The 27982-nt window shown below is 44.2% G+C and overlaps 1 protein-coding gene across 1 annotated transcript in view; it reads right to left on the reverse strand.

The window, feature by feature from the left end:
* ULK4 (unc-51 like kinase 4) overlaps positions 1 to 27982 on the reverse strand; it is a 1855260-nt gene that overhangs the window by 473004 nt on the left and 1354274 nt on the right. Inside the window, exon 35 of the mRNA XM_086941729.1 lies at positions 12167 to 12352. Coding sequence (XP_086797855.1) covers positions 12167 to 12352 — 186 coding nt within the window. The remainder of the gene's footprint in view (positions 1 to 12166; positions 12353 to 27982) is intronic.

Genomic DNA, 27982 nt, shown 5'->3' on the forward strand with positions numbered 1-27982 from the left:
TTGAAGGGGAGGGAGTAGCCCCTTTGGATTATCTGCAAAACCCACCTGTCTGACGTGATGTTGTGCCAGTGGGGAAGGTGATGGTGGATCCTGCCACCCACTGGCAAATGGTGGTCCTGAAAAGTTGGCCTAGGAAGGTTTGGAGCCAGCTGCGGGGGTGGGGGCATTGGTGGGCTGGCCCGCCCTCTGGCCTCCGGACCAGTGGAGGGCTTTGTAAAATGCACAAAGCTGGGCAGGAGACGCTCCGGCTCCTGGAAAGGGAGGGCAGCGTGGAGCCGTCCCAGCAGGCTCTGAGGGCGGAGCCAGAGAACGATGACCCTCCGTGTCCCACATCAAGTCGGCCGACTGTCTGGATTAGGGCAAAGAGCAACAATGCCTCTTAGCCTTCTTCTTGTGGTTCGACTTACCCGATGACGAAGACTTCGATTACGAATGGCGGTGGTGGCTCCACAACCGGTCCCGCGACCTTCCCCTCGACCGGGACCTCAAACGGCACAGAGCCAACTGCCTGCCCTCCAAAATCTTTCGGGACCACTCCTGCAAAGACTTTGGGTTCAGGGCCCAGCAGTCGGAGCACGACTTTGGGTCGTGGTCGCGCTCCAGACACCAAAGGCACACAAGATGCAGATCAGTGACCGACATCAGATTGTGACAAGAGTCACAAGGCTTAAAACCAGGTCGACGACTTGACATCCCTCGTGCACCAGGAGTCCTAAGACGTCAAAAAAGATGTTGACAAAAAGTCGAAAAAGTTTAGTCGAAAGATGACTAAGGGTACTGCTCTTTCCAGATCTGCGTTGGCTGGAGCGGAAAATGAAAGACCTGACGTCATTGCTCAGGGGTGGTGTCTAAGTAAATAGCGCAACGTCATCCCAGCGATCACGATGCCGACGAGGAATGCAGAACTGATCGAAGCCACCTACCGACACGCAGGGGTACTGATGAGGAAAAATTCTCCGAATCCAGTTTGACCCCTGGGGTAATTCTACAGTAAGGAATCTATAACTAATACTCTCTTTCAGATAGTCCATGCAGGTTAATGGCTGCCCTCCTCCATCTGTGCAGCTGCCAGAGAAAGACACCATAAATGATCTAGTTATCAAATAAACTTTAATAGCATTACAATGTCATGTGTGTGCCCTGAAGATTCAAGCTCAGGCAGCTGGCTAAATAAACAAAATGATCACAGCTATGTGTACAGCAAGCACTTTTTTGTGGAAGCACACAATTTTGCCCAATCAAAACATGTACGTCTGGCCCCAACAAGTGGGCAGAATCGAAGACCTTCTCCTGGTGACTATCAAATAATTGTCTGGCGACAGCTGCTCTTCCAAGCAAGACCATAAAAAGTACATTTTTGAGAAAAACAAACTTTTCTTTAATAGAGTATGTATTGCCAAGATTTTGATTGTCCAGGACAAGATGTTAATTTGTCAAGATGCAACATCTGTACTAAGGAGCCAGGGGTTCCAGAGGCCAAAAGGGTCCAGATGTGGAAAAGTGAATCAAAGCAATGATGAGCAGGTAGAGATCAGAATGGAAGGCCGGGTCTGAGTAGAGACGAATATCAATGAAATGCTGACTGTAAGGCATGGAGAATTGAACTGGGGCCTGTACTGCAACAGTCTTGGCATACATCTCCAAGTAAACTCTTGAATTGCTATGGTCCAGAAGGTTATCTGTCACAATCTGGCCTAGTAGTTTCTTATGTTTAAATGCATCTTTTTTTAGGTTTCACCTAAAGACAGATTTGACAAAATCACTCGGTTCCAGGGGCACGACCTATTAACTTTGCCAATGCTGGTTTATGATCAGAGAGGCAAGCTGGGATATGCTCCACTCTATGTGAGTCAGTGTGCAGGACTGAGAGGTGCAATTATCCTCTCTTTACACCTTTGAACACAGACGAACAGACTGTGCCTGCTTGATCACAATCCAAGTCCACAAACCTTGCAGTATTAATATGACATCCAAAGCTCATGATTCTGTGTGCAAGCTACGGGTGGTCAGGGAATGATGTGTTGACTGTACGGAACATATACCCGAAAGCCAGCCCTTAACTTTTTATCCCTGAATCCTATCCCAAAGTAGAGGTTCAATCCCAGGATTTACAGTGGTAACTCTCTGTATACTAACCTGCAAAAAGCTCACTTGCCCCTTGTAAGGCAATAAGTTTTGCTGCAACTAAGTTGGTGTCAGAGAATAACAGTTCTCAAAATCCTTATACGACTATGCAGTTCTGATATCCCATGCATAGGGTAGCCAGGTTTTAAAAACAAAACATTGGTATCCAGTCCTCCTCGTGATGCACTTACAAGATGCAGAATCCCAGACCATCTGCATGAATCCTATGTACTGTCCTTTCGGACATGATCTCAAGATTACTAATTCTTAGTCACGATCTATGTCCAAAGGCAATTTCACTTTTTATAACCAGTTTTTGTTTGAATCCAAGGGATTCAAATACAGATGAGGCAAACCAGTCAGGGTTCTGAGGTGCCAACATCCAACCTTATTATTAACATGAAGTCAAACACTATCCCATCAAACACACACATTGATCTTCTCTATTCAGGTGTACATTTATATACATAAAGATAAAAAACTCACTCTGAAGTTGAAGAAGTAAAGTTATAATTCTACCACATTAGGTTCCTAAAAAAACATTACCTTCCTTACCTACCAAAGCCACACAAAGGTTGTTGTTGTCCTTGTAAACCAACGCTTTCACAATACCAACTCTTTCTCAGTTGATATGTTTGCTTACCAACTGATATAAAAACAAAAAGAGCAGAATGACAACCAGCCTCATTTGTTCTTAGGAGGTTACACATTGGTTCACCCTGCAAGCAAGAGTTACCTTTAAGATCTTTACCTTCATCTAGAAGTGCATAGAAGATTCTACACCTCACTTCAATTCATATAAGTTTTATTCGATTTTACAATAAAAATCATAAAAGCCCACATTGAAAGCACCTAACTAGTAAGTTCATCTGCATTAAAATCAATATAAAATCTACAAGACTGTATCATTTAAACTATTCAAGTTAAAAATGTGCAATTAGAAAGTCATATGCAAATCGATTTCCTAGATTTAATTGCACATTTCAAATAACAAGCTATGGACCTTGTAAAGTTTATGTTCTCTAGGAGTTGTAACACTAAGAACGCTGGCCGAAATTGTTTACGTCTAAGAACCCTTAGCATTGGTAAAATCCATCGCGTTCTAGGTTCAGTGTAAAATGTACACCCCACTTATCTACAGAGAAAGGTAAACATCATCAGCTGTCCCTCCTTTCATACCCAAAGGGCCTCGGAGTGGTACCAATGACCAAGCATAAAGGCAGATGAGACTGACACTTCTCAATAGTTTCCTGTCTCTGAAACAGTCTACTTTGTGTCAGGCTCATGCAATTCAGGGCCAAATAGAAAGCACAGCCACTAAAGCAAGACACATTAAAGTCCCATCATACGTTTGCTATTAGAATTCTCTATTAGAGGTCCTATCAAAACAATGCATTTTTAAGCACTGTCATACCCTTGCATCACTGTAATAAGGGGCTAGGTCTTTTTTTACTGCCAAGACACAATTAGGTTTTACAAAGAATGTTAACAACAAAAAAAAAGCACACTAATTCACCCACAATTGTGCATCGCTTCCTGTATGCACTGACACCCAATCACCTATTAATCCATAAAACGCTCACAAACATGAATCCAAACAATCTACCCTAATCCATCCATCCAAACTACACCTATCCCTCACCCCCAACCATACATTCCAGAACTCATCCATCTATAAACCCTAAACCTATTGCTTTCAAGACATCAATCTGCTAGTTCATCTAACATACACCCAACGCCCATCCACACAGCCATCCACCATGTCTAACAACCCGCCCATTTACCCTCTCACGCATCACTTCATCACTCCATTCATAAACCCTCCACAAACTCAATCATCCAGGCACCCAGTCATCCATCTGCCTAACACTCATCTATACACCGCTAGACCTATCCATCCGTACATCCAGACATCAACCAATCTGACATCCAAAGATCAACCAACTCCATACTCATACACACACCCTTCTACTTTCACACTCATCTGCCTGTCTAAAGACCTCAAACACATCAGCCCACCAACCTAGGTATGTGAGTTGGCGTGTGCAAGTGCGCAGGTATGCCTTTATGCTGTTTTGGTGTCTTATTCAGTAACCATAGGCCAAAAGTATTGGCTTTGTCGATACTTGTGATGAGAGGATCCCTAGTTGCAGTATAAGCACAATAAAAGATGGAGTAGCTTGCCTCCCATCTCAATTCATGTAGTGTAGTTAGTGTCAGGGTATTCTTCAGATTCCAAGACAAGTGACTTGCCTATCATACTACAGTAAAAAAACAATCGCACAGTTTGAGAGGTGTAGGACCATACAGTGGTAAGCGTCAAACCATCTCTCTTTAGCCCTGGGTAGAGCAGAAATGCGTTACTTACCTGTAACTGCAGTTATCCAGTATTGGTGTCTTTCATAGATTCACATGCCTGAATCATTCCCCGTCGTCGAGATGGGAGTCCCCGGTACATATAAAAGTAATGTCCTAAAGATATACATAGAGAAAAATAGGCCTAAGGGCCTTGCCTTAGTAGCCTATCAATGTCCTTTTGTAAAAAGGAACAAACTCTAGAAGGTAGCCGATCAGCTACCACCTCCCTCTAGAACCTTCCTGCCAAGAGCCTCAGTCTCTCAGATTTTCGTACCCACCAAGCTAGGTAGGCGTAATATATGATAGAAAGAGAGGTGAGACCTTCCTGGGGAGGTGGGAGGGTTGCATGTGAATCTATGAATGACACCAATACTGGATAACTGCAGTTACAGGTAAGTAATGCATTTCTTATTCAGTATTATGGGTGTCTTTCATAGATTCACATGCCTGAATCAGAGTAGCGAGCAATACATTATGCACATTTGTGATGAGACAGTATAAGCAGTCTGAGATAATACATATCATACGACTAGCAACCATCAACAAGTAAACAGAATAAAGAAGTAAATGTGCATACCGACAAAGGATGGTGGGAAGGAGGAAGGCTCATCTCACTAGAATAGATGGCGAAGTACAGCCTGGCCTACAGCTGCATCCTGCATCAGTTCCGTATCCAGGCAGTAATGCCTGGTAAATGTGTGCGGCGACTTCCAGGTCGCTGCCCTGCAAATGTCCAGAATTGGCACCCCAGCGAATAGTGCCGCCGATGTGGACACAGCTCTTGTGGAATGAACTCGGACTTTGGAGTGTAACGGTCGTCCGGCTTTGTCATGGCAAAAGGCAATTGCAGAGGATATCCATCGTGAAATGCTTTGTTTGGAAAGTGGCATGCCTTTTCTTGGTCTGCTGAAGGCGATGAAAAGCTGATTCGTTTTCCTGAAATGTTTTGTTTTGTCCAGGTAAAATTTAAGACATCTCTTTAGGTCCAAAGAGTAAAGGGATCGTCAGCTGCAGTACTAGGATTTGGGAAAAATGATCGCAGGACTAGTGGTTCATTCAAGTGGAAGTCCGAAGGGATCTTAGGAATGCAGCGAGGATTAGTCCTTAAAATCACTCTATCTTCACTGAACTGCATGAAGGGACCTTGAATGGAAAGAGCTTGTAGCTCGCTGACCCTTCTCGCTGAGGTCAGAGCTAAAAGTAGGGCTGTTTTCCATGAAATGTATTTGATATCAGCCCTATGGATGGGTTCAAATGGATGTTTCATTAATTGGTTGAGTACCACATTAAGGTGCCATGTTGGTGGAACTCTGCGTGGCCGAGGAAAGGATCTGTAGATCTAACTAATCTGTGGGACCAGAGAGATGGTCCTTTTGAAGTTCGTGTAAAGCGGGAGATGGCTGCCAGATGAACTCTGATCGAGGCATGGGCAAGTCCTGATTGTGCCAGGTGTAATAAATATGGTAGGATCTGCTCCGGAGTGATCTGAAAGGGATGGAGATCTTTGTCCATACACCAAACGCAAAAGCGTTTCCATTTTAAGGAATAAGTTTTGTTTGTGCTGTCTGCTATTGCCTTTGCTTGGACAATCTTGCACTCCTGTGGAATGTTTAGCTGGTAGAATTCTCTGTACTCAGGAGCCATGCCGATAATCTGAGAGATTTCATATTCGGGTGGAGTACTTGGCCTTTGGACATTGTGAGTAGGGATGGCTGTTGGCCCAGATGGATTGATGGTTGGACTGAGAGGCGACGAAGGTCCGTGAACCAATGCTGCCTCGGCCAGAACGGGGCAATGAGAATCAGTGTGCAGTGTTCCGTTTTTATTTTCCGAATGACTCTTGTTATCAGGGGAAATGGTGGAAATGCGTACGCAAACACGTTGCGCCAGGCGATGGAAAATGCATTTCCTAATGACCGCGATTGGGAATGCCAGCTTGCGAAGTTTTGGTATTTGGCGTTCTCCCTGGTGGCGAAGAGATCGATCTGCGGTCTCCCCCATTTCGAGAAAATGTTGTGTAGAACTTTTTGGTTGAGTTCCCATTCTTGTGACAGAGACCTCTGTCTGCTCAAAGCATCCGCTATGACGTTGTCCTTGCCTGGGACATACTCTGCTGTTAGCTTGATATTGTGGAGTACTAGCCAGTTCCAAATTTTTTGCGATTCGCGAGATAGTGTCAGCGAACGTGTCCCTCCCTGCTTGTTCAAGTAGTGCATTGTTGTTGTGTTGTCCGTTCTTACAAGCACTGCTGAGTCTTTGATGCGAGGGAAGAAGGCCTGGAGAGATAGGAAAACTGCCCTCAGTTCTAGAAGGTTGATGTGGAGTTTCCTCTCTTGGTCTGTCCACTTGCCACTGATTTGTAATTCTTGAAGGACTGCTCCCCATCCTTCTAGAGAGGCATCTGTAGTTATGACATGTGGAGTTGGAGGCAGCAGGAACGTTAGTCCTTGCGATAGGTTCGTGGATGTCCTCGACCAGTGTAAGGCCTCGGTGATTTGTGGAGTAATCACTATGTGATCCTCGAAAGAGTCTGTACACTGAGTCCACTGCTTGGTCAAGGCCTCTTGGAGGGGGCGCATTTTGAGCCGACAGTGAGGAATGAGTAGTATACACGAGGACATCATCCCTAGGAGGGATTTGAAAGTACGGACTCGGATGGTGCTCCTTGAAGTCACTGCGGTGGCCATAGCAATTATTTTGTGTTTCCTTTCCTGTGATGGGAATGCTGTTGAGGATGTCGTATTTAGAGTTGCCCCTAGAAATGTTAAAACTCTGGAGGGCTGTAAGGTTGACTTCTCGAGATTGAGTGTCAGGCCCAGTTTTTTGAAAATATTGAGACAGGCGTTGGAAGACATTTATGCGCCTGCCATCGAAGGTGCCTTCACTAGCCAGTCGTCCAGGTAGGGGAAAACCTGGTGTCCCTGTTGACGTAGGAAAGCTGACACTAGAGAGAGGCACTTTGTGAAAACACGAGGTGCCGATTTGAGGCCGAATGGGAGGACACAGAATTGGTAGTGATGACCTGCTACAGCGAATCTTAGGAATTTTTTGTGGCGCCTGTGTATTGGGATGTGATAATATGCATCTTGCAGGTCTAAAGACGTCATAAAGTCTCCTTCCTCTAGAGATCTCAAGATTTCCTGAATAGTCACCATCCAAAATGATTGGCTCTTCAAGAATGTATTGAGTGCCCTGAGATCTAGTATGGGCCTCCATTTCTTCCGTTTCTGTTGTATTAGAAAGAAGCGGGAGTAAAATCCCTTTCCTTTTTGAGCTGATGGGACTCGCTCTATTGCTCCTTTCTTCAACATTGATGAAATCTCTTGAAGGAGTAATCGTAGGTGTCTGTGTTGAATCTTGCGAGGAGGAGTTATCGGGGGGATTGAACTGAATTCCAATGAGTGTCCATATTGGATTAATTGGAGCACCCACCGATCCGTTGTTATTGATTTCCAATTGTGGAGGAAATGTGTGAGTTTGCCTCCAATTTTGAAAGAATGAGATGGTGGAGGGACTGGTTGTTGGAAACGGTCATTGGCGTCCGCCTGTTGGTTTCCTCTGGTTTCTTCCTCTTAAGTTTGATTTCCCATAGGAGGTCTGGTGACCTTGCTGCTGTTGCCGTTGCTAGTATTGTGATCAGCCTTGATTATAGGAGTATGAGGATTTTCCTTGATGTGACCCTCTATAAGAGGGCTGACCTCTACCCCTGTTCCCTCTAAAGGACTGGTTTTTGAACTGTAACGTGCCTAGAGCTCGTGCCGTGCCTGTATTTTTTTTGATTGCCTGTAGGGCTTGTTTATTTTGTCACCGAATAGGTGCTGTCCGTCATATGGCATGTCTAAGACTTTAGTTTGGATTTCTTGGCAGAAGGAGGTTGCTTTGAGCCACCCTTGTCTTCGTAAGACTGCTGCACCAGCCAGTTGTCTGAAGCCTGTCATTGCGACATCTACAGCGCAATCGATGATTTCTGATGCTGACGATTTTCCCTCCTTTAGGAGCGATTGGACTTCCTCCTTTAAGTCTTCAGGTATTTCTGTCAGGTATGGGACAATGTCTTCTCATAATTGCCTGTTGTATCTCCCAATTAGGGCAATGGCGTTAGCTATTTTGATAGTCATGGCTGACGTGGTTGAAAAACGCTTGCCTATGCTGTCTAATTTTCTGCCCTCCTTGTCTGGTGGTGCGGACAGTGGAGAGGACGGATTTCTTGAATTCTTTTGAGCCGCTTGGGTGACTACAGAATCTGGTTTGGGATGCGCATTAAGGCAGGTAGCTGCTGTTGTTGGTGCCTTATATTTTTTATCCAGTCTGGGTACCAGATGCTGGTGTTTGCATCAATTGCTGGCCTTGTTCTCATATGTGATCAATTATAGGAATTGACCTGGCTGTCTTTTTGATCGGATCTTTAAAATCATATAGGAAACAGTCTGTTTCCTGTGATTCTATAGTCATGTGGAATCTCGTGGCTGCTCTTTCCACCAAGTTGTGGAATCCGCCAATGTCCACTGGTGGGGATTCCGAAGTATGAGGTTCAGGTGTGGCCGGAGAATGAGCGATATAATCCTCATCATCTCTGTTATTGGACAGGTCATCCCGTACCTCCTCTTCTCCTGGTTCCTCGCCCTCGTCGTCTGAGGACTGAACATTATGAACCGCTTATCTCTCCTGAGGGAGATCCAGAGGTGGTGGTCTTGTCTTTGGAGATGGTTGGGGTTGGGAGGATGCTGCTGGTGATTCTGGAAATCGTTTTTTGTAGTCTGTGATCAAGAATTGAAGATCTGAGACAATAGATACTGGAAGGCAAACCATAGGAGTGACCTGTTTTTGTACTTGTGTATGTACAGTCTCCTCCATAAAAACGACATCATCTCCATCTTCATCCGTGCTCTGGCACTTTACAATAAGATCTGAAGGACTAGTAGCTTGCTCATACTGGTCATCTTTTGATTCATCACTCTGTAGGAGACAAGATGGGAGTAATTTTTGTACCCTACTTGGGGACGTTAGATCTGGCGTAATCGGATTTTTATCCTTCCTCTTTGGCGGAATCAAATCAGAATTTTTCCATGGTGTCGACGATTCAAGTGTCGACAGTGAAGTCGTTGACGGTCCCTTCGTCGCCGTTCCCTTCGTCGACGGTTCCTTCGTCGACGGTGCGGTCGTCGACTGTACCTTCGTCCTCGACAGTGCGGTCGTCGACGGTACCTTCGTCGACGACGTTGTGGTCGTCGACGGTGCCTTCGTCGTCGAAGACGTGCTCGTCATCGATGTCTTCGACGTCGACGATGTCTTCGTTGACGATGTGCCATTCGTCGTCGATGCAGGCGTCGACGGTTTCTGTTTTGTCATCGACGGTGTCGTCGTCGACGATGCCGTCGACGGAACTTTAAGCAACGTCGATTGCTTTTTATAAGTATAATCGATGACAGTGGCGTACCCGTCGTCGACGATTGAGTTATCGTCGTCATCGATGAAGAGGCTGACGATGCCATCGTCGTTGACACCGTAGTCGTCGATGTGGAGACATAGGCTGTTTTTCTTGAAGAAAGAGTCGACGAACTCGTCGTCGATGAGTGACGTGGCTCTCTGAAGGTGGGAACCTCCTTTTCAAACGTGACGGATTGTACCACAGAAGACTTTGTGGTAGTCTTTTTAGGAGGGACGTCTGTAGGGCTAGGGGAAGCACCCCTTGGCCTTTTCAGGGATAGTTTTGATGAAACTGAAGCCATTTCACCTTCCTCTGAAGACAGTGCATCATCTCTGTTTTTGAGTCTGTTCGACCAGAGGAGCAGTCTTCCATCCCTGTCTTTAAGTGTCTTTGTAGAGAATGTTCTACAAACTCTACATTCTTTTGCAGAATGATCAGGATAAAGACAGTAGAGGCAAGTCTCATGCCTGTCATCGACGTGCAGTCTCTTCTTACCACAGGATGAACAGGCTCTGAAAAGCCCTTTCTTCATTGTTGTTTGAAGAAGAAAATATCCAACTTCTGTGAGGAAAAGAGATAAATCTTGGAAACCTGAGGAGAACTCAGAAGGAGACTCCCTAGCACAACGAGCGGTAGAAAATCTCAGAGACTGAGGCTCCTGGCAGGAAGGTTCTAGAGGGAGGTGGTAGCTGATTGGCTACCTTATAGAGTTTGGTCCTTTTTACAAAAGGACATTGATAGGCTACTAAGGCAAGGCCCTTAGGCCTATTTTTCTCTATGTATGTCTTTAGGACATTACTTTTATATGTACTGGGGACTCCCATCTCGACGACGGGGAATGATTCAGGCATGTGAATGTATGAAAGACACCCATAATACTGGATAATTTAGGAGCTAAGGTCTGACTCTGGAGGCACCAGCACATTAACACCACACAGAAAGAACATTCTTTGAAAATTGGGAAAAAGAGCAAAAATTGAGCAATACGCTTTCAGAACTAATATTTTTCAGTAGCACTGGTTATCAAGCTATTATAATACCAGCTGTAGCACACATTTTCTAGAAGAAACAAATGTGGTTTAGTCTTCAATTCTAGAAAATGAAAGGCATCTCACCAACTCACTTAATAGTCGGCTCTTTCCTAAAGGACCACCATACTCAAAACACAAATGTACAGCATATGCCTGTGTATGTAAACATGTTTAATTTGATATGTATGTATTTAGATATGCATTTCTGTGTTCAAATATATATACCAATTATGGTTTAAAAGTATATAGATATTCGTATAGGTCTGCTTAACAAATATGTATATTACTTATGAGATATTTTATATATATATATATATATATATATATATATATATATATATATATATATATATATATATATATATATATATATATATATATATATATATATGTGTAACATGTATATATGTCACTGCATGGTTTACATATGGTTTTTGATTATATGGTTATGGGTCTCTGCTTTGTTTTATTTTCTCTATGACAATGTGTATATAGGATCAAAACAATTGTATTTATAAGTGTTTCACTATTGAAATACCGGGAAAGTATCAAATAAAAATACCTAAATATAAATACATTTAAAAAAAAACAAAGATTCCAAACCAAAATGAATAAAAAAAATATAAATTTGCTTTATGTACAGCAACACTTAAACGTTGGAGTTTCTAACTATTTATCTATACATATGCATATGGATGTTTATACAATACAACTTTATATCTCTTTATTATTTTCCATTTATATATATACCTTTGTATGTAATACTGCACCCATAGTTTTATTAACTCCTACTGTAGGAATACATTAATAAATAAATGCCTTCAACTCTCTCCAATTCACTACTCCATGTGATCTCCTAATAATCTGTTCTAGACGTTTCCTTTCTCTATCCTTCCTTTGATTCATCCCAAATCTAGTTTTACTACTATGATCTACAAACCCATTCTAGACTCTTTCTTTCTCTATCTATCCCTCCTGTATCCTATTCAATCCAACTAACACACTTACATGTCCATCGCTCAAATTAACAACTTAGATTTCCCTATACTAAACATCTTTGGGTTCCGGAGAAGCATGCTACTCACCAAAAGCACTTCAATGCCTCGTCAGGGATAGTAAGCGCTGTATAAATACCATTACAATTACAAAAACATTGTTTTTAGACTCAGTCTGGTAGAGTCCACGCATAAATAGCGAGTGAGTAGATGTTTCTGTGTCTACTCACCAATCTTTTGATAACTCGCAACAGCAGCTTCTGGTGTTTTGGGTCCCTTTTAGATATAAGAACCTCTGCAAAGCATTCCATGTTTTCTGGAGACAAGCTGTCTTGATTGTCCCCGCCGTACAGCTGGACCATCACTGATAAGCACTGCGACGAATGGTCCCATATTTCAGAGTCCTCACTTGGGAGCTGCAAACACACCAGAAGTTTGACAATTTCACAGGAATAGTTGCTAATGTTTACAATATGTTTTACATCTTTCAGTAATATACCTACTACCACTTTGCGAGGACGAATTCAGCAAACTTTTATTACAATAAAATACGCTCAGCAGACACAATTATCAATATTGAAACTCCAAAAATACAATTTCAGTGTCTAAATGTACAATTCTGATTCTAGAATTTACTGTGCGCCACATTATTTGAATGTGGAGGATATGCCATTTGTTAAGACTGATCAAAATACACAGAGTTGGGTGTTTATTCAGCTTTGCCTGCCTAAACCAATTATGCGATTGCAACAATTTGCAATGTTTCAATGTGTAGAAAATGATTAAGAGTATTGTTCAAAATGCCCAAAGATGAGCATTTGAGCCATGCGGCACTCATTTCAGTTGGTGTTGACCAGTAGTTTAAATGGGCAGGTACTCAGTCCATGCACCTCTTTAATTTGGATCACTTCAATGTTTTCAATCGCCTCATTTATAGACGGGCAGGTGGCCTTCCCAGATAGGTGAGCTTCTCGCCTCTGCTGCTGAGAGAAATACCCTCCCCTTATTAGCAGATCTGGCATGGAGCTTTTCGCCAAATGCGCTTCTGCTGTTGTGAAAGATGTGCTTTCGGCAAAGCTGAATACCTAGCAGGCCACTCAGCATTATTGACTGTTATATGCCTTTCATGGTGGTTTCCTGCCTAGAATCATGCTTTGTACACCACATGGAAAATTAGTGGTGGACGTCCTGCCCAAAACAGGGCTGAACATGACATGCTACTGCGGCTGAGCCTAGGCTTTCTGACAGCACAATCTCAGCTGCCTCTAAATGTGGCAAGAGAACCTACCTTGGGTTTGTTGAAGCAGTAGGTTCACCAATTTAGGGCGCAGCTCAAATTCTTCCAAACCTAGAAGACCCCACAATTCTACAGAACACTTTTTCATCATCAGAGAGCCGCCAGAATGTAAATAGTTATATTATGTAGGTTTGGGAGCTGTGCATAACCGTTTTAATGCAGTATAATTAGTGTAAATATGCAGAATTATTGTTTTATATTTTCCTTGTACAGGCGCACAAATCTGAAATCAGTTCCTCCATACTCTGGTAATTCTCATTCTCTAAAAAGAACTCTCTAAGCAGGTTTTAAAGAAAGAAGGTGAAGTAATGCGGATCCTTGCTCCAAAAGAATGTTTCAAGAGACAAACACACCATTGACAATGAATGTATTGGCTCGAATAGGGGTTCCTTGAGAAACCACAGGTTTAAATTAAGATCCCAATGAGGAACCACAAAAGGAATCAGAAGAAATTTAATCTGCAGGCCTTTTAAGAACCATCAAACAACAGGTAGCTTGAAAACAGAACCCTAATAGGTAAATACTGGTATGCCCAAATTGTGGTTAACTATCCATTCTCTGTCCCTGCAAAATGGATGATTTTTTATCTATTTTTTATTTATGCGATTTTATATAGCGCAAACTTTACCCGAAGGTGTCAGAGCGCTTTACATAAGGACCAGTTGAAAAACATAAGGATTTAGGATTACATGCGTTACATAAAGGATACAAACAGAAAAAAATTGCAAATGTACAAGATGTAAAGTCACACAAGGAGATACAAATGGATATACTCTAAGAGTCACATAGGAATGGTATATAGTACAAAGGTCTACTGCACATACTAGGGATTAGAGTTATCTCTATATACATAGGGAAGGGATACAAAGGGATATACTCTAAGAGTCACATAGGAATGGTAGAGAGCACGACGGTCTACTGCATATACTAGTGATTAGAGTTATCTCTATATACATAAGGAAGGGATATGACTGGAAATACTCTAAGAGTCACATAGGAATGGTAGCGAGCACAGCGGTCTACTGCATATACTAGTGATTAGAGTTATCTCTATATACATACGGAACGGATATGACTGGATATACTCTAAGAGTCACATAGGAATGGTAGATAGTACAAAGGTCTACTGCATATACTAGTGATTAGAGTTATCTCTATATACATAGGGAAGGGATACAAATGGATATACTCTAAGAGTCACATATGAATGTTAGAGAGCACAACGGTCTACTGCATATACTAGTGATTAGAGTTATCTCTATATACATAGGGAAGGGATATGACTGGATATACTCTAAGAGACACATAGGAACTCTTCAAGTCCATCTAGAAACCACCTGCCATCTACAGCAGTAAATCAACGTAGATGAGATTCACCTAACCACTAGAAATATACTGAATGCCTTTGATGGGAGAAAGGAGTACTTAATCTCTCATGTTCCAGGCACACAGAATGATAGGGCCACAGGCAGAGGTGTTTGACTACAAAAGAAGGTCCTCCCCTCTGTGGTAGGTGCCAAAATGACGTACAGCTGAGGTTTACTGAGTCTGGATAACAAGGTCATAGTGTCTGCTATGTTTTGACAAAGGTGACATGCACTCCATGCTTCTTGATCTTCTGTTACAGCATGTAAATCCGCAGCATTGGTGGAAAAGCACAGGAAACGTTGAACATCTGCTCCGCAGAAAGTGCTTCTCCAGCAAATTCTTTTCCAGGAATTCCACCTACCAAAAGTGGTGACATTGCTTGTTTGTGTGTGTCACATATGGATCTACCTACATCTTTCAACTATTTCTGGACTATACAAAAGTGATGGATGGAATTCTTCAAATAATCTCAGTCACTGGTAATTATTTTGGGCGGAATCCCAGTCCATTGTTATTCTGCACTCCATGCCACCTTAGTTTGGATACAGCATATCGCAATCAGTCTTGACCCTGCTCCAATAGGAACAGTTCAGCCCGAAAGGTCAGGCCAGGTCCTCAATGAATTGGAACACAAGTAACTTAGGACTTGTTTGGCCTTGATAAGGGCTCATCAGCAAGGTATAGCAGGTCCTTGTGCCAGCTTCCCCCTGCTGACTCGCTCAGCAGGTCTGATGCCTTCTGCTTGCTTCCCGATCGTTTTGCCTTTCTCTTGACTGTTGCACCGCATTATTTTGAGATTGCTTGTCTCCCGCTGTTTGCCCACACTGGTTATTTGCCCATATTGTGTTATTTTGTTTGCTTACTCGTTTTCGTTAAAGACTTATCCATTCTGAAATACTTTGCTCTGTTAAATATCATGAAGACTTATTGTATTGCTTTGTTTAATTATATTTGGTACTAGATGTGTTTAGATAAAAGGCTTTTTCTCCTGTTCTCTGCATTGCTTTCCCTCCCGACACTCCACTCCCTCCCGTTTTGCTGCCTGCTTTCCCGCTCCTTTTGTGGCCCTGCCCACAGCCACCCAGAACCTATTTAAAGGAGGCAGCAGAGCGGCCACGCCAAAGGCAAGCCCATCTGCATCCGTCCGCGCCTTGGCTGTGCTCAGCGCTCGGAACCCTAGCTCCCTCGCTACTCATAGATACACTGCTGCTGAGCTCCGAGACCTGGACCCCAGACTCTGCAACAACAACTGCTACCACACCTCTACACAATCTACGTGGGGCCTTTTTCCTGCTGGCACGGTCTCTTCTTCCTGCAACACCAGAGCACCCGTACACACAAGTACCACCACGCAGACCATGCCAGCTCCAGAACTACTCCACTGCCTCCTGCGCAATGCACAATCATTCTGCAAGTACGCTACTGAGATCTGGGACACCATCACCTCCCTCACCCCGAAAGCCATCTTCCCTACCGAGATAAGGATCAACCCTGCATCCAAGTCAGACATCGCCAAAACAACCCCCCGATGGCTACAAAACAGTAGCGGCCCGTGCAGGCAAGTGCAGTAGGCGGGGGCAGTGCAGGGATGGGGGCCGTGCGAGGTGGGGGAGTCAAAGTGACAAACAACGGGATAGGGAATGTAAAATAAATAGGTAAACCCAATAACTTTGAGCTCACCGCAAGGTGTTTTATTTATTTTACATTATCTATCCTGTTGTTTGTAACTTTTACCCCCGCCCTACCACGCTTACCTACACGGGCCGCCACTGCTACAAAATAGCACACCGAGACCGCATCAACAAACAAAGGATAGAGGTGGAGTTCCCATCATCCACAAAGAAACTATCCACTGCACGAACATCGCAGACAACACCACCCCGATCATGGAACACCTCAGTTTTTTGCTGCAAACCAACAGCAAAACTCCCATCAGAGCCACCCTCGGCTACTGACCCCCAGGACAATGCCCCAAATTCTGCAATGCCATTCCAGAATCCATCGCTGCACTTGCCATTGATTCCAAACACTACATCTTCCTCAGAGACCTCAATGACCTTAACAAGACCAACACCGCCTACGTCCTTGAAACATGAACAGTGGCCTCACCCAACTAGTCACCAACCCTCCCTACACACTGCAGGACACACACTTCACCCCATCTTCATGGCCAGCGACTGAGTCAAGTACAGCCATTTATCAAGATCACTTGGACAGACCACACCATAGTCCACTTCACCTTCACAGGATCCATCCGCACCATCACCAAGCCGCCTGCACCTAACACCACAGGTAGCAAAACTATTAGAGAGCCAATGGCCCGGCACCCTCAAACCTCCCACCCGGACACTGCAACCAACCTAGAACAGTCTGTAAAGAACCTATCCATCTGGATCACTGATTGTGCCGGCAGAGTCGCTCCCATCAAGCCCACCAAACTCAAGAGATCCTCCAAAGACACCAGCTAGTACACCGTGGAACTAGGAATGACCAAATGCAACTGCAAGCAACTAGAGAGGAAATGTTGCACCAGCAAGGAGCCCACAGGCCATGCCACCTTCAAGACATCAGTCAACCAATATCACCACCTCCTGAAAAAGGCGAAAGGAGTGCCCTTGTGGATTGCATCAAAGCCAGTTCCACCGCAAAAAATAACTCTTCATATCATCAGTCACTGAAAACATCATCACCCCCTCACAGAAACTCTGCGACACCCTGGAAGACTTCTCCCTCAGCAAGATCTCCACATTCTACAAAAACTTTGAAGACCAGCGCACCACGTCGACAAACTCAGCCTCCCTGCTCCCACAGACCCGAACCCGACCACCTGTGCACCACCTGGAACCAGCTCAAGACACAAGACACCACAGCCGTTAAGAACTCTCTCCGCTCAGGAGCACTTATGAACCCCTGCCCCACTACTTATTCACTCTTGGGAGCAAGACAATCAGCAATGAGCTCACAACCATTTTCAACGCATCCATCACCTGATCCACCTTCCCGGAAGAATGAAAACACATAAGTCAAACTCCTTTTAAAAAAACAGCACGCTGAGAGAGGTAAAAATCTACTGTCCCATCTCTCTGCTCTTTTTTCCCGCCAAGTACTCGTAAAGGCCATCAACCACCAACTCACAGAAAGTCTGGAGAACAACAATCTTCTGGACACCTCCCGATCCGAATTCCGCATCAACCACAGCACAGAAACCACCCTGATCGCCTCCACCGATGACATCAAAACTCTCCTTGACTGGGGAGAAACAGTGGCTCTGATTCTCCTCGACCTCATAGCAGCATTCAACATGGTATCCCATCAAGTGGCTTCACCACGGTTGTACGATGGAACAATGCAGGGAAATAATTGCATGCCTTATTTACCCTGCTTTTATTTTGCAACACATGTGCTTTTACAACATATGCCATTACAATGCATTGTTAAGATATATATATATATATCACAGCTCCAGGTTTCTTTCACATCCCATGGAAAGAAATTACGGCACTCACAGGGAAAGTGTTCAGTATGTTTTTAATCGCTCAGCAGACAAACGCGTTTCGGTATTCCTTCGTCAGTGTCTACCATTGACACGGAAGGAAGCGTGTTTAAGAAGTTTTCATCACGTTTATGCATGCACATAGAAAGAGGACTGACGTTTTACCTCCGTGAGAGACGATGTTTGCATAGTAAATTACTTTTTTACTTTAACATTTCAGAAATCACAGTCATAAAGGCATTATAAATTATATTTCAATAATTTGGGCACTTTGTATTTTGTAATTTACCGACATTCTTGCATACATGTGTAAATTATATTTGCCTTTATTGTGTGGTGTGAGTTATTCAGCCGTGGATCGGCATTGCTCACGGGGTATAAAGGATCTCGTTATTTACAGAGTTTAAGCTTTACCCAAGTGGGAGGACAATTCTTCATTCCTATTAAGTCCCAGGGGGGCCTTTGTTTGAAGGTCAATTATGTAGCGGGATTCTAGCCTTCTTAATTTCCGCAGCCTATCTCCACCCCTTGGGTCTACTGGTATGTGATCTAGCGCAAAGAATTGTAAGAGTTCCCTATTGCTGTTGTGCTTAAGGGCAAAGTGTTTCGCTACGGGATAGTTAGAATCCTTATTCATGATTGCACGTTGGTGCTCCAATACACGTAACTTGACATTTTTCACTGTGCTGCCTATGTACTTCAATCCACATGGGCACAGTAGGCAGTAAACAACGTATGTGGTGTTGCAAGTGAGAAACTTAGATATTTTCTTACTGTGTCCTGACCCTGGTATTTCAAAAGTTGTTCTTTTCTTGCTCTTCTCGCAGGCTTTGCATTTGCCGCAAGGGTAAAAACCCGGCATATCTTTAATTCTGCCTGTCACTGTGATTTTTTCAGGTAAGTGACTATGTACAATTTTGTCCCTGATAGATCTTCCTTTCCTGAAGGTGATTAGGGGAAAAGTTGGAATCTCTTTTCCGATAACCTGATCCGTTTTCAGGATATGCCAACTCCTCTTTAGGATAGTTCTCAGATGATTGGAATCTTCTGAGAAGGTAGTTATTAGCCTGAATTTTCCATCATTTTTATTTGGTTCTGATTTTCTAGTTTGTTCTTTTAGGAGTTGGTTTCGAGGGATTCGTTCCACTCTTCTCAGGGTATTTTCTAGAAGGATATTATTATATCCTCTAGCTTGGAATCTACCAATGCTTTCTTTTGCTGCTTTTGCAAAGTCTGTCTCTTTGGAGCAATTTCTCTTGATCCTAAGAAGCTCCCCGTAAGGGATACTTTTAACTAGGGTCGGGGGATGGCTGCTTCTGGCATGTAAAACCGAGTTGCCAGCTGTTGTTTTTCTGAACAGTTCAGTCTCAATTGTCTCACCATTCAAGTTAACTTTCAGGTCCAGATAATTCACTGTGGATACATTAATATCTGCAGTGAAGCGCAAATTCAAGTTGTTAAGATTTAAAAATGCTACAAACTCTTCTGCTGAAGTCACAGATCCCTCCCATACTAGAAAGAGGTCGTCAATATACCTATACCAGACTTTCAGATTTCCTGCCCATTTTTGGAACCCGGGGCTTTGGGTCACCTGCTCCTCCCACCAGCCCACGAATAGATTCGCGTAGCTGGGGGGCGAGGCAGGTTCCCATCGCCGTCCCAGTGACCTGCCTATACATTTGTCCTTGGAACAAGAAAATGTTGTTAAAGAGACAGTATTCAATGAATTCCAGCAGCATTTGACTATGTTTGCTGAATTTCATGGGTCTCTTGTCAAGGTAGTGTTTTATTGCCAGTAGTCCCTGGTTGTGATCAATGCTCGTGTATAGGCTGGTAATGTCCATGGTTATTAAAATACACGAGGGGTTACATTTCACATTTTCAATCTTATTCACAAAGTCTTTAGTGTCCCTGATATAAGATTTAAGCTGAAGGACACTCTGAAAAAGAAAATGGTCAATGAAGATAGACATATTCTCAGATACACTTCCTATAGAGGAGACTATTGGTCTGCCAGGAGGGTTCCTGCTATCCTTGTGTATCTTGGGCAACTGGTAAAAGGTTGGCACAGTCGGATTGTTGTTTTTCAAAAAGAAATACTCGTCGGTGTCCAGCATATCATTACTGTGCCATTTGTTGATCAGTGATTGAAATTTGGCAATGCTTTCATCATATGTCTTTCTAGTGGTTTTTTCATATGATGTCGAATCTTCCAGTTGCCTCAATGCTTCTTGGCAATATTGTGCTCTTGACATTACCACGATGTTTCCACCTTTGTCTGATGGCTTGCAAATAAGGTCTGGGTCGTTGTCAAGGGTTTTGAGGATTTCTCTTTGTTCCTTGGTCATATTTGGTGTTTTTCGTCTCATTGTTCTTTGTTGTGCTCTGAATTTTACTAAATCCTTTGTGACCGCCTCCGAAAAGGCATCAATGGCGTCATAAGGCATGATTGGTACGAATGTCGAGGGAGGTCTGAAATTCGTTGTTGGTGCCTCTTGTTCGACACAAATCCTTCTGGTTCGTTGGGTGATGGAATCTGTATTTTCTAGTTCACCGCTTTCCTCCGTCCTTAGTTCTTCCAGGATCTCCCAGGTTGTGATATCATTTGTTGTTAAGATATCAGTCTCTCTTGTTCTTAGTTGTCTTGTTTCTTTAGATGATGGTTTTAGTTTGAAGTACTTGTGTAATTTCAGTTTTCGCACAAAGGTGAACAAGAATCGATCTGTTCACCTTTGTGCAAAAACTGAAATTACACAAGTACTTCAAACTAAAACCATCATCTAAAGAAACAAGACAACTAAGAACAAGAGAGACTGATATCTTAACAACAAATGATATCACAACCTGGGAGATCCTGGAAGAACTAAGGACGGAGGAAAGCGGTGAACTGGAAAATACAGATTCCATCACCCAACGAACCAGAAGGATTGGTGTCGAACAAGAGGCACCAACAACGAATTTCAGACCTCCCTCGACATTCGTACCAATCATGCCTTATGACGCCATTGATGCCTTTTCGGAGGCGGTCACAAAGGATTTAGTAAAATTCAGAGCACAACAAAGAACAATGAGACGAAAAACACCAAATATGACCAAGGAACAAAGAGAAATCCTCAAAACCCTTGACAACGACCCAGACATTATTTGCAAGCCATCAGACAAAGGTGGAAACATCGTGGTAATGTCAAGAGCACAATATTGCCAAGAAGCATTGAGGCAACTGGAAGATTCGACATCATATGAAAAAACCACTAGAAAGACATATGATGAAAGCATTGCCAAATTTCAATCACTGATCAACAAATGGCACAGTAATGATATGCTGGACACCGACGAGTATTTCTTTTTGAAAAACAACAATCCGACTGTGCCAACCTTTTACCAGTTGCCCAAGATACACAAGGATAGCAGGAACCCTCCTGGCAGACCAATAGTCTCCTCTATAGGAAGTGTATCTGACAATATGTCTATCTTCATTGACCATTTTCTTTTTCAGAGTGTCCTTCAGCTTAAATCTTATATCAGGGACACTAAAGACTTTGTGAATAAGATTGAAAATGTGAAATGTAACCCCTCGTGTATTTTAATAACCATGGACATTACCAGCCTATACACGAGCATTGATCACAACCAGGGACTACTGGCAATAAAACACTACCTTGACAAGAGACCCATGAAATTCAGCAAACATAGTCAAATGCTGCTGGAATTCATTGAATACTGTCTCTTTAACAACATTTTCTTGTTCCAAGGACAAATGTATAGGCAGGTCACTGGGACGGCGATGGGAACCTGCTTCGCCCCCAGCTACGCGAATCTATTCGTGGGCTGGTGGGAGGAGCAGGTGACCCAAAGCCCCGGGTTCCAAAAATGGGCAGGAAATCTGAAAGTCTGGTATAGGTATATTGACGACCTCTTTCTAGTATGGGAGGGATCTGTGACTTCAGCAGAAGAGTTTGTAGCATTTTTAAATCTTAACAACTTGAATTTGCGCTTCACTGCAGATATTAATGTATCCACAGTGAATTATCTGGACCTGAAAGTTAACTTGAATGGTGAGACAATTGAGACTGAACTGTTCAGAAAAACAACAGCTGGCAACTCGGTTTTACATGCCAGAAGCAGCCATCCCCCGACCCTAGTTAAAAGTATCCCTTACGGGGAGCTTCTTAGGATCAAGAGAAATTGCTCCAAAGAGACAGACTTTGCAAAAGCAGCAAAAGAAAGCATTGGTAGATTCCGAGCTAGAGGATATGATAATATCCTTCTAGAAAATACCCTGAGAAGAGTGGAATGAATCCCTCGAAACCAACTCCTAAAAGAACAAACTAGGAAATCAGAACCAAATAAAAATGATGGAAAATTCAGGCTAATAACTACCTTCTCAGAAGATTCCAATCATCTGAGAACTATCCTAAAGAGGAGTTGGCATATCCTGAAAACGGATCAGGTTATCGGAAAAGAGATTCCAACTTTTCCCCTAATCACCTTCAGGAAAGGAAGATCTATCAGGGACAAAATTGTACATAGTCACTTACCTGAAAAAATCACAGTGACAGGCAGAATTAAAGATATGCCGGGTTTTTACCCTTGCGGCAAATGCAAAGCCTGCGAGAAGAGCAAGAAAAGAACAACTTTTGAAATACCAGGGTCAGGACACAGTAAGAAAATATCTAAGTTTCTCACTTGCAACACCACATACGTTGTTTACTGCCTACTGTGCCCATGTGGATTGAAGTACATAGGCAGCACAGTGAAAAATGTCAAGTTACGTGTATTGGAGCACCAACGTGCAATCATGAATAAGGATTTTAACTATCCCGTAGCGAAACACTTTGCCCTTAAGCACAACAGCAATAGGGAACTCTTACAATTCTTTGCGCTAGATCACATACCAGTAGACCCAAGGGGTGGAGATAGGCTGCGGAAATTAAGAAGGCTAGAATCCCGCTACATAATTGACCTTCAAACAAAGGCCCCCCTGGGACTTAATAGGAATGAAGATATGTCCTCCCACTTGGGTAAAGCTTAAACTCTGTAAATAACGAGATCCTTTATACCCCGTGAGCAATGCCGATCCACGGCTGAATAACTCACACCACACAATAAAGGCAAATATAATTTACACATGTATGCAAGAATGTCGGTAAATTACAAAATACAAAGTGCCTAAATTATTGAAATATAATTTATAATGCCTTTATGACTGTGATTTCTGAAATGTTAAAGTAAAAAAGTAATTTACTATGCAAACATCGTCTCTCACGGAGGTAAAACGTCAGTCCTCTTTCTATGTGCATGCATAAACGTGATGAAAACTTCTTAAACACGCTTCCTTCCGTGTCAATGGTAGACACTGACGAAGGAATACCGAAACGCGTTTGTCTGCTGAGCGATTAAAAACATACTGAACACTTTCCCTGTGAGTGCCGTAATTTCTTTCCATGGGATGTGAAAGAAACCTGGAGCTGTGATTTATCACGTGGGGCGCCGCCACGAGAGGCACCCGCCTGCGAGTGACCCGGATTTTGGTGCAACGGAGCGGAAATATATATATATATATATATATATATATATACAATGTATTTGTGGGGGCAGAACCCCACACCCTACCAACGTACCTTAAATGTGTGGTAGAGGCATGTGTTGTAAAAACATACACTTAGTCGAGACATGCGTACTAAAAAATGTGTGGTAAAGGCACAACATGGCAAAAACCTTGTTGTAAAGCCCGTTTCCCCTTATCATATCTGAATTCAAGGAGACACCCTCAGATGGATCGCCTTCTTCCTCACCGGAAAAACCCAGAGGATCCACCTACCCCCTTTCATCTCAGAACCCAAGAACATCATCTGCTTCAGTCAAGGCCCATCCCTTAATCCTTCACTATTCAACACGTACATGACCCCTTTCACCAACATCGTTAGGACCCATGGACTAAACATCATATCCTGGGCCGATGACACCCAGCTCATCCTCTCGATATCAAAGGACCCCTCCAACACAATAGTCAAATTCAACATGTGCATGACGAGCATCCCGACTGGATAAAAGACAACTGCATACAGCTCAAACCAGACAAAGCAGAAGTCCTGATCTTAGGGAGCAACACCTCCCCATGGAACAACTGCTCGTGGCCTTTTGAGGTAGGACCCTCACCCACTCCGACAAGCCATACCCGCAACCGTGTCATGATCCTGGACATCAAGTGCACCATGAATAGCCAGATCAATGCAGTTTCCTCCACCTGCTTCCTCACTCTTCGCATGCGCCGTAAGATCTTCAAATGCCTCTTTGTCGACACCAGACATATCATCACTCAAGCCCTAGTCACCAGTCGCCTGGACCACGATAAAGCTGTCTATCAAGAATCCCCATGCTTCAGACTTCAGACAGTACAGAACTCAGCGACCAGACTCATCCTCAACCTCCCTAAATGAACCCATATTACCTCCCACTTCAAGAAGTTCCACTAGCTCCACATTCAGAAGAGATGTCAATTCAATATGCTGATACACACCTACAGGGCCCTTCGAAATCAAGGACTAGCATACATCAACCACCACCTGAACTTATACCAATCCTCCAGACACCTGAGCTCTGCTGCCCTCTCCCTTGCAAACACCACTCGCATCCGCTGAAGCAACAGTGGAGGTTGCTCCTTCTCCTTCCTCGCCACAAAATCTTGGAATGACCTCTCCCTCCACCTCTGGACCTCCAACTCCTCCCTGCTGGAATTTAGGAAAAGACTCAAGACCTGGATGTTCAAATGATCTCTCTCGAAGCAGCAGGGTTATCAGTGCCTGGATACCCTCACAGGTGATTAGCTGCACTCCATAAGTCCTGTTTGATTGATTGATAGTTTAGTTGCAGTGACCCAGGGTAATACCTGTTTCACTTGCAACAACTGTCTGAAGTATACGGAAGCGATGATTGGAATGTGTGAACCTAGCAAAGTGCTTCTTGGCTTCCCTGCAAGCACAGAAGGGGCTGAAAACAGCCCTGGTCTCCGGGCTCACAGGAAACTGTGCCAAAAGGGAGGTATTGCTTGGAAGGTGAGTTTCGCTGAAAGTAGGGAAACTCAGCTTTCCAACTATACCTTTCCTGGCCTGCAAAGTGCCAGGTGATCACAGTGGGATGGTGTTAGAACTGGGGGTCTCTAGTTGGCAGAGGTAGGTACCACTGTCCAAATAGGGACCCTTGCTTCTAGTCAGGGTAAGGAGGAAACCCTCTAAGATAACCCCTGCTCACCCTCTAGGTAGCTTGGCACGAGCAGTCAAGGCTATTCAGAAGGCAATGTGTAAAGTATTTGTACCAACACTCACAGTAACACAGTGAAAACACCACAAACTGACTCCACAACAGTTTAGAAAAATAAAGGTATTTATTCTAAACTACACAAGACCAAAACGACAAAAATCCAACATACACAGTTCAAGAATATGGTTTTTAAAAGAGTTCTTAAGGTTGTAATCAAAGTTCTTTAGGTTGCGATAAAATAATCCACAGATGCGTGAAAAGTTCACAGTTGCGTCACGTTTACTCACAGTACCTTTTAATTGCGACAAAGTTCCAAAAGTAGAAGCTGGTGCGGTGGAAAACAAGCGATGCGTTGCTCCCGAGACCCTGGGGAGGCGTTTGAGACAGCCCCGCTGCAGCAGCGGGCGTGTTGCGACTAATCCGGTCTGTATGGGGAGGAAGGCCACTTGTATGGATTCCGGTGCGTAGGTTCCGTAGGAAGTTTGGTCTTGCAAAGGCACGATGCGACGATCTCGTAGGGGCTGCGACGATCTCCGGGGCAACGATGCGTGGTCCAGCGGTGATCCTCTCTCTCGCAGCTCCTCAATGCGATGGTTCTGCGACGATGCTCGCAGCGACGTGATGTGGTCCACAAGCAAGCGGTGCGGGGATCTCACCCAGCGACGACAGGCTCTGCGACGACACTCGCAGCGATGTTCGGCTTCCCGCACTGATCGGGTGCGTCCTGCAAACGAAGGATGCGACGGCTCTGGCAGCGGCGTCGGGCGCTGCGACGATCTCGACCTTCGTAGCGGCGGAAACTTCTCGCACTGTCGGGGATGCGCTCCGCAAGCGAGCGATGCAACACTTTTCAATTGCAAAAGCCTCTCAAGCTTAGTTTCAAGCTTCCCAGCACAGGTACAACTTCCAGAGGCCCCACAACTGGATCAAGCACTCTAGGAAGGTCAGAACTCTCTCAGCAGAGTTCAGGGAAGCTGGGGGTGAAGTCCTTTTGTTCCTGGGACTTCAGAACAGGGAGCCAGCTCTTCTCAGGCCCTGGGAGATTCCTTCAAGACAGGGGACACAGCACAGCAGCAACGTCCTTCCCCTCTCCTTGGCAGCAAAGCAACAGGTCAGTCCAGCAGAGCAACAGCAGGACAGTCTTCCTTCTTCAGGTTCAGCTTTCTTCTTGGCAGAGGTTCCTTCTTGATTCCAGGATGATCTAATTTTCTGTTGTCAGGGGTCCTGTACTTATACCCCTTAAAGTCTTTGTTCTATTTGTGCATGTGGGCCCTGAGCCCGGTCTGAACCAGTTCTGGTTGTTTCCTGAGTACTTTGTTTTCCTGGCTTCTCCTTTCCTTTCAGAGTGAGGGGCAGGGTCATCAGCCGCCCAGCAGGAGGTGGAGCCAGCATTGTGGAAGGCAGGCACAGCCCTATTCAGGCCCAGGTGCTAACTCCTCCCACCACTCAGGTTCCAAATGCAGTCATTCAGCCTAGGGCTGACTCAGCCAGCCTCCCGGGGGATCCCCAGCCCCTGTCACTCTCAAACCAGACAGTCAATACACAAACAGGCCAAGGCACACAGAAGGGTCAGACAAGAGAACAGCAACTTTCCAAAAGTGCTGTTCTCAAACACAGGATTTAAAAACAACTTTTCCTAAAAGATGTGTTATTAAATTCTGAGGTCAGGGATACTAGACTCTTATGTCCTATCTTGTTCCTATGGAAAGAAATGCTGGTAGCCACTGTAGCCGGCATCCCCCATGTTAACCTATGGAGCAAGATAGCCTTACAATAGTGAAAAACGAAAATGGCTGCCTTTCACTACCAGAGCATGTCACCTGCACCAGTACATGCTCTACCTTTCACATACACTGCACCCTGCCCAGGGGGGTACCTTGGGCCTTCCATAGGGGTGACCAATGTGCACAAAAAGGGAAGGGTTAGGCCTGATCAGTGGGGACACTGACCAGGAGGACACAGCAGTTCCTAGACTGCACACAGGCATTGCAGTGGCAGGCCCGAGACACCATTTTAGAGCTACTCATGTGGTTGGCACAATCAGTGCTGCAGGCCCACTATTAGCATTTGTCATCACCAGCCCTGGCACACCCAGTGCACTTTACTAGGGACTTCTTGGTGATACAAATATGCCAATCATGTATATCCAATCATCACAACAATTTACACAGAGAGCATATGCACTTTAGCACTGATCAGCAGTGGTAAAGTGCGCAGAGTCCTATTGCCAACAGCCACGGGTCAGGAAAATAAGGGAGGAAGAAGCAAAATGTTTGGGGATGACCCTGCAAGAAGGGCCAGTTCAAACAGATGGGATCACTTGGTGCTTCAACTAGGCACCAGGATCTCCTTCTAGGAGAGCAGCCCCATAGGCAAGGGCTTATGCTCTGCCCCCACATACCACAGTCTATTTAGTCTTGCCTCCCCTCCCCCGGGGGGGTGGTAATAGAGGGCATTTACTCCCAATCATCCTCCCGCCGGGGGAAGGTCCGAAAGTCCACTAGACATCAGTGAAATTCCAAAGGAAAAAAAAGGGGTGAAGCAACTCATGCTGGGATAGGGCCATGTCCCCACCCAAGAAGGTTATGAAAGCACAAAGACAACAGTATGCACACATGGACGTGGGCA

Source organism: Lissotriton vulgaris, chromosome 10 (genome assembly GCF_964263255.1).
Source record: "Lissotriton vulgaris chromosome 10, aLisVul1.2, whole genome shotgun sequence".
Classification (NCBI taxonomy): Eukaryota; Metazoa; Chordata; class Amphibia; order Caudata; family Salamandridae; genus Lissotriton; species Lissotriton vulgaris.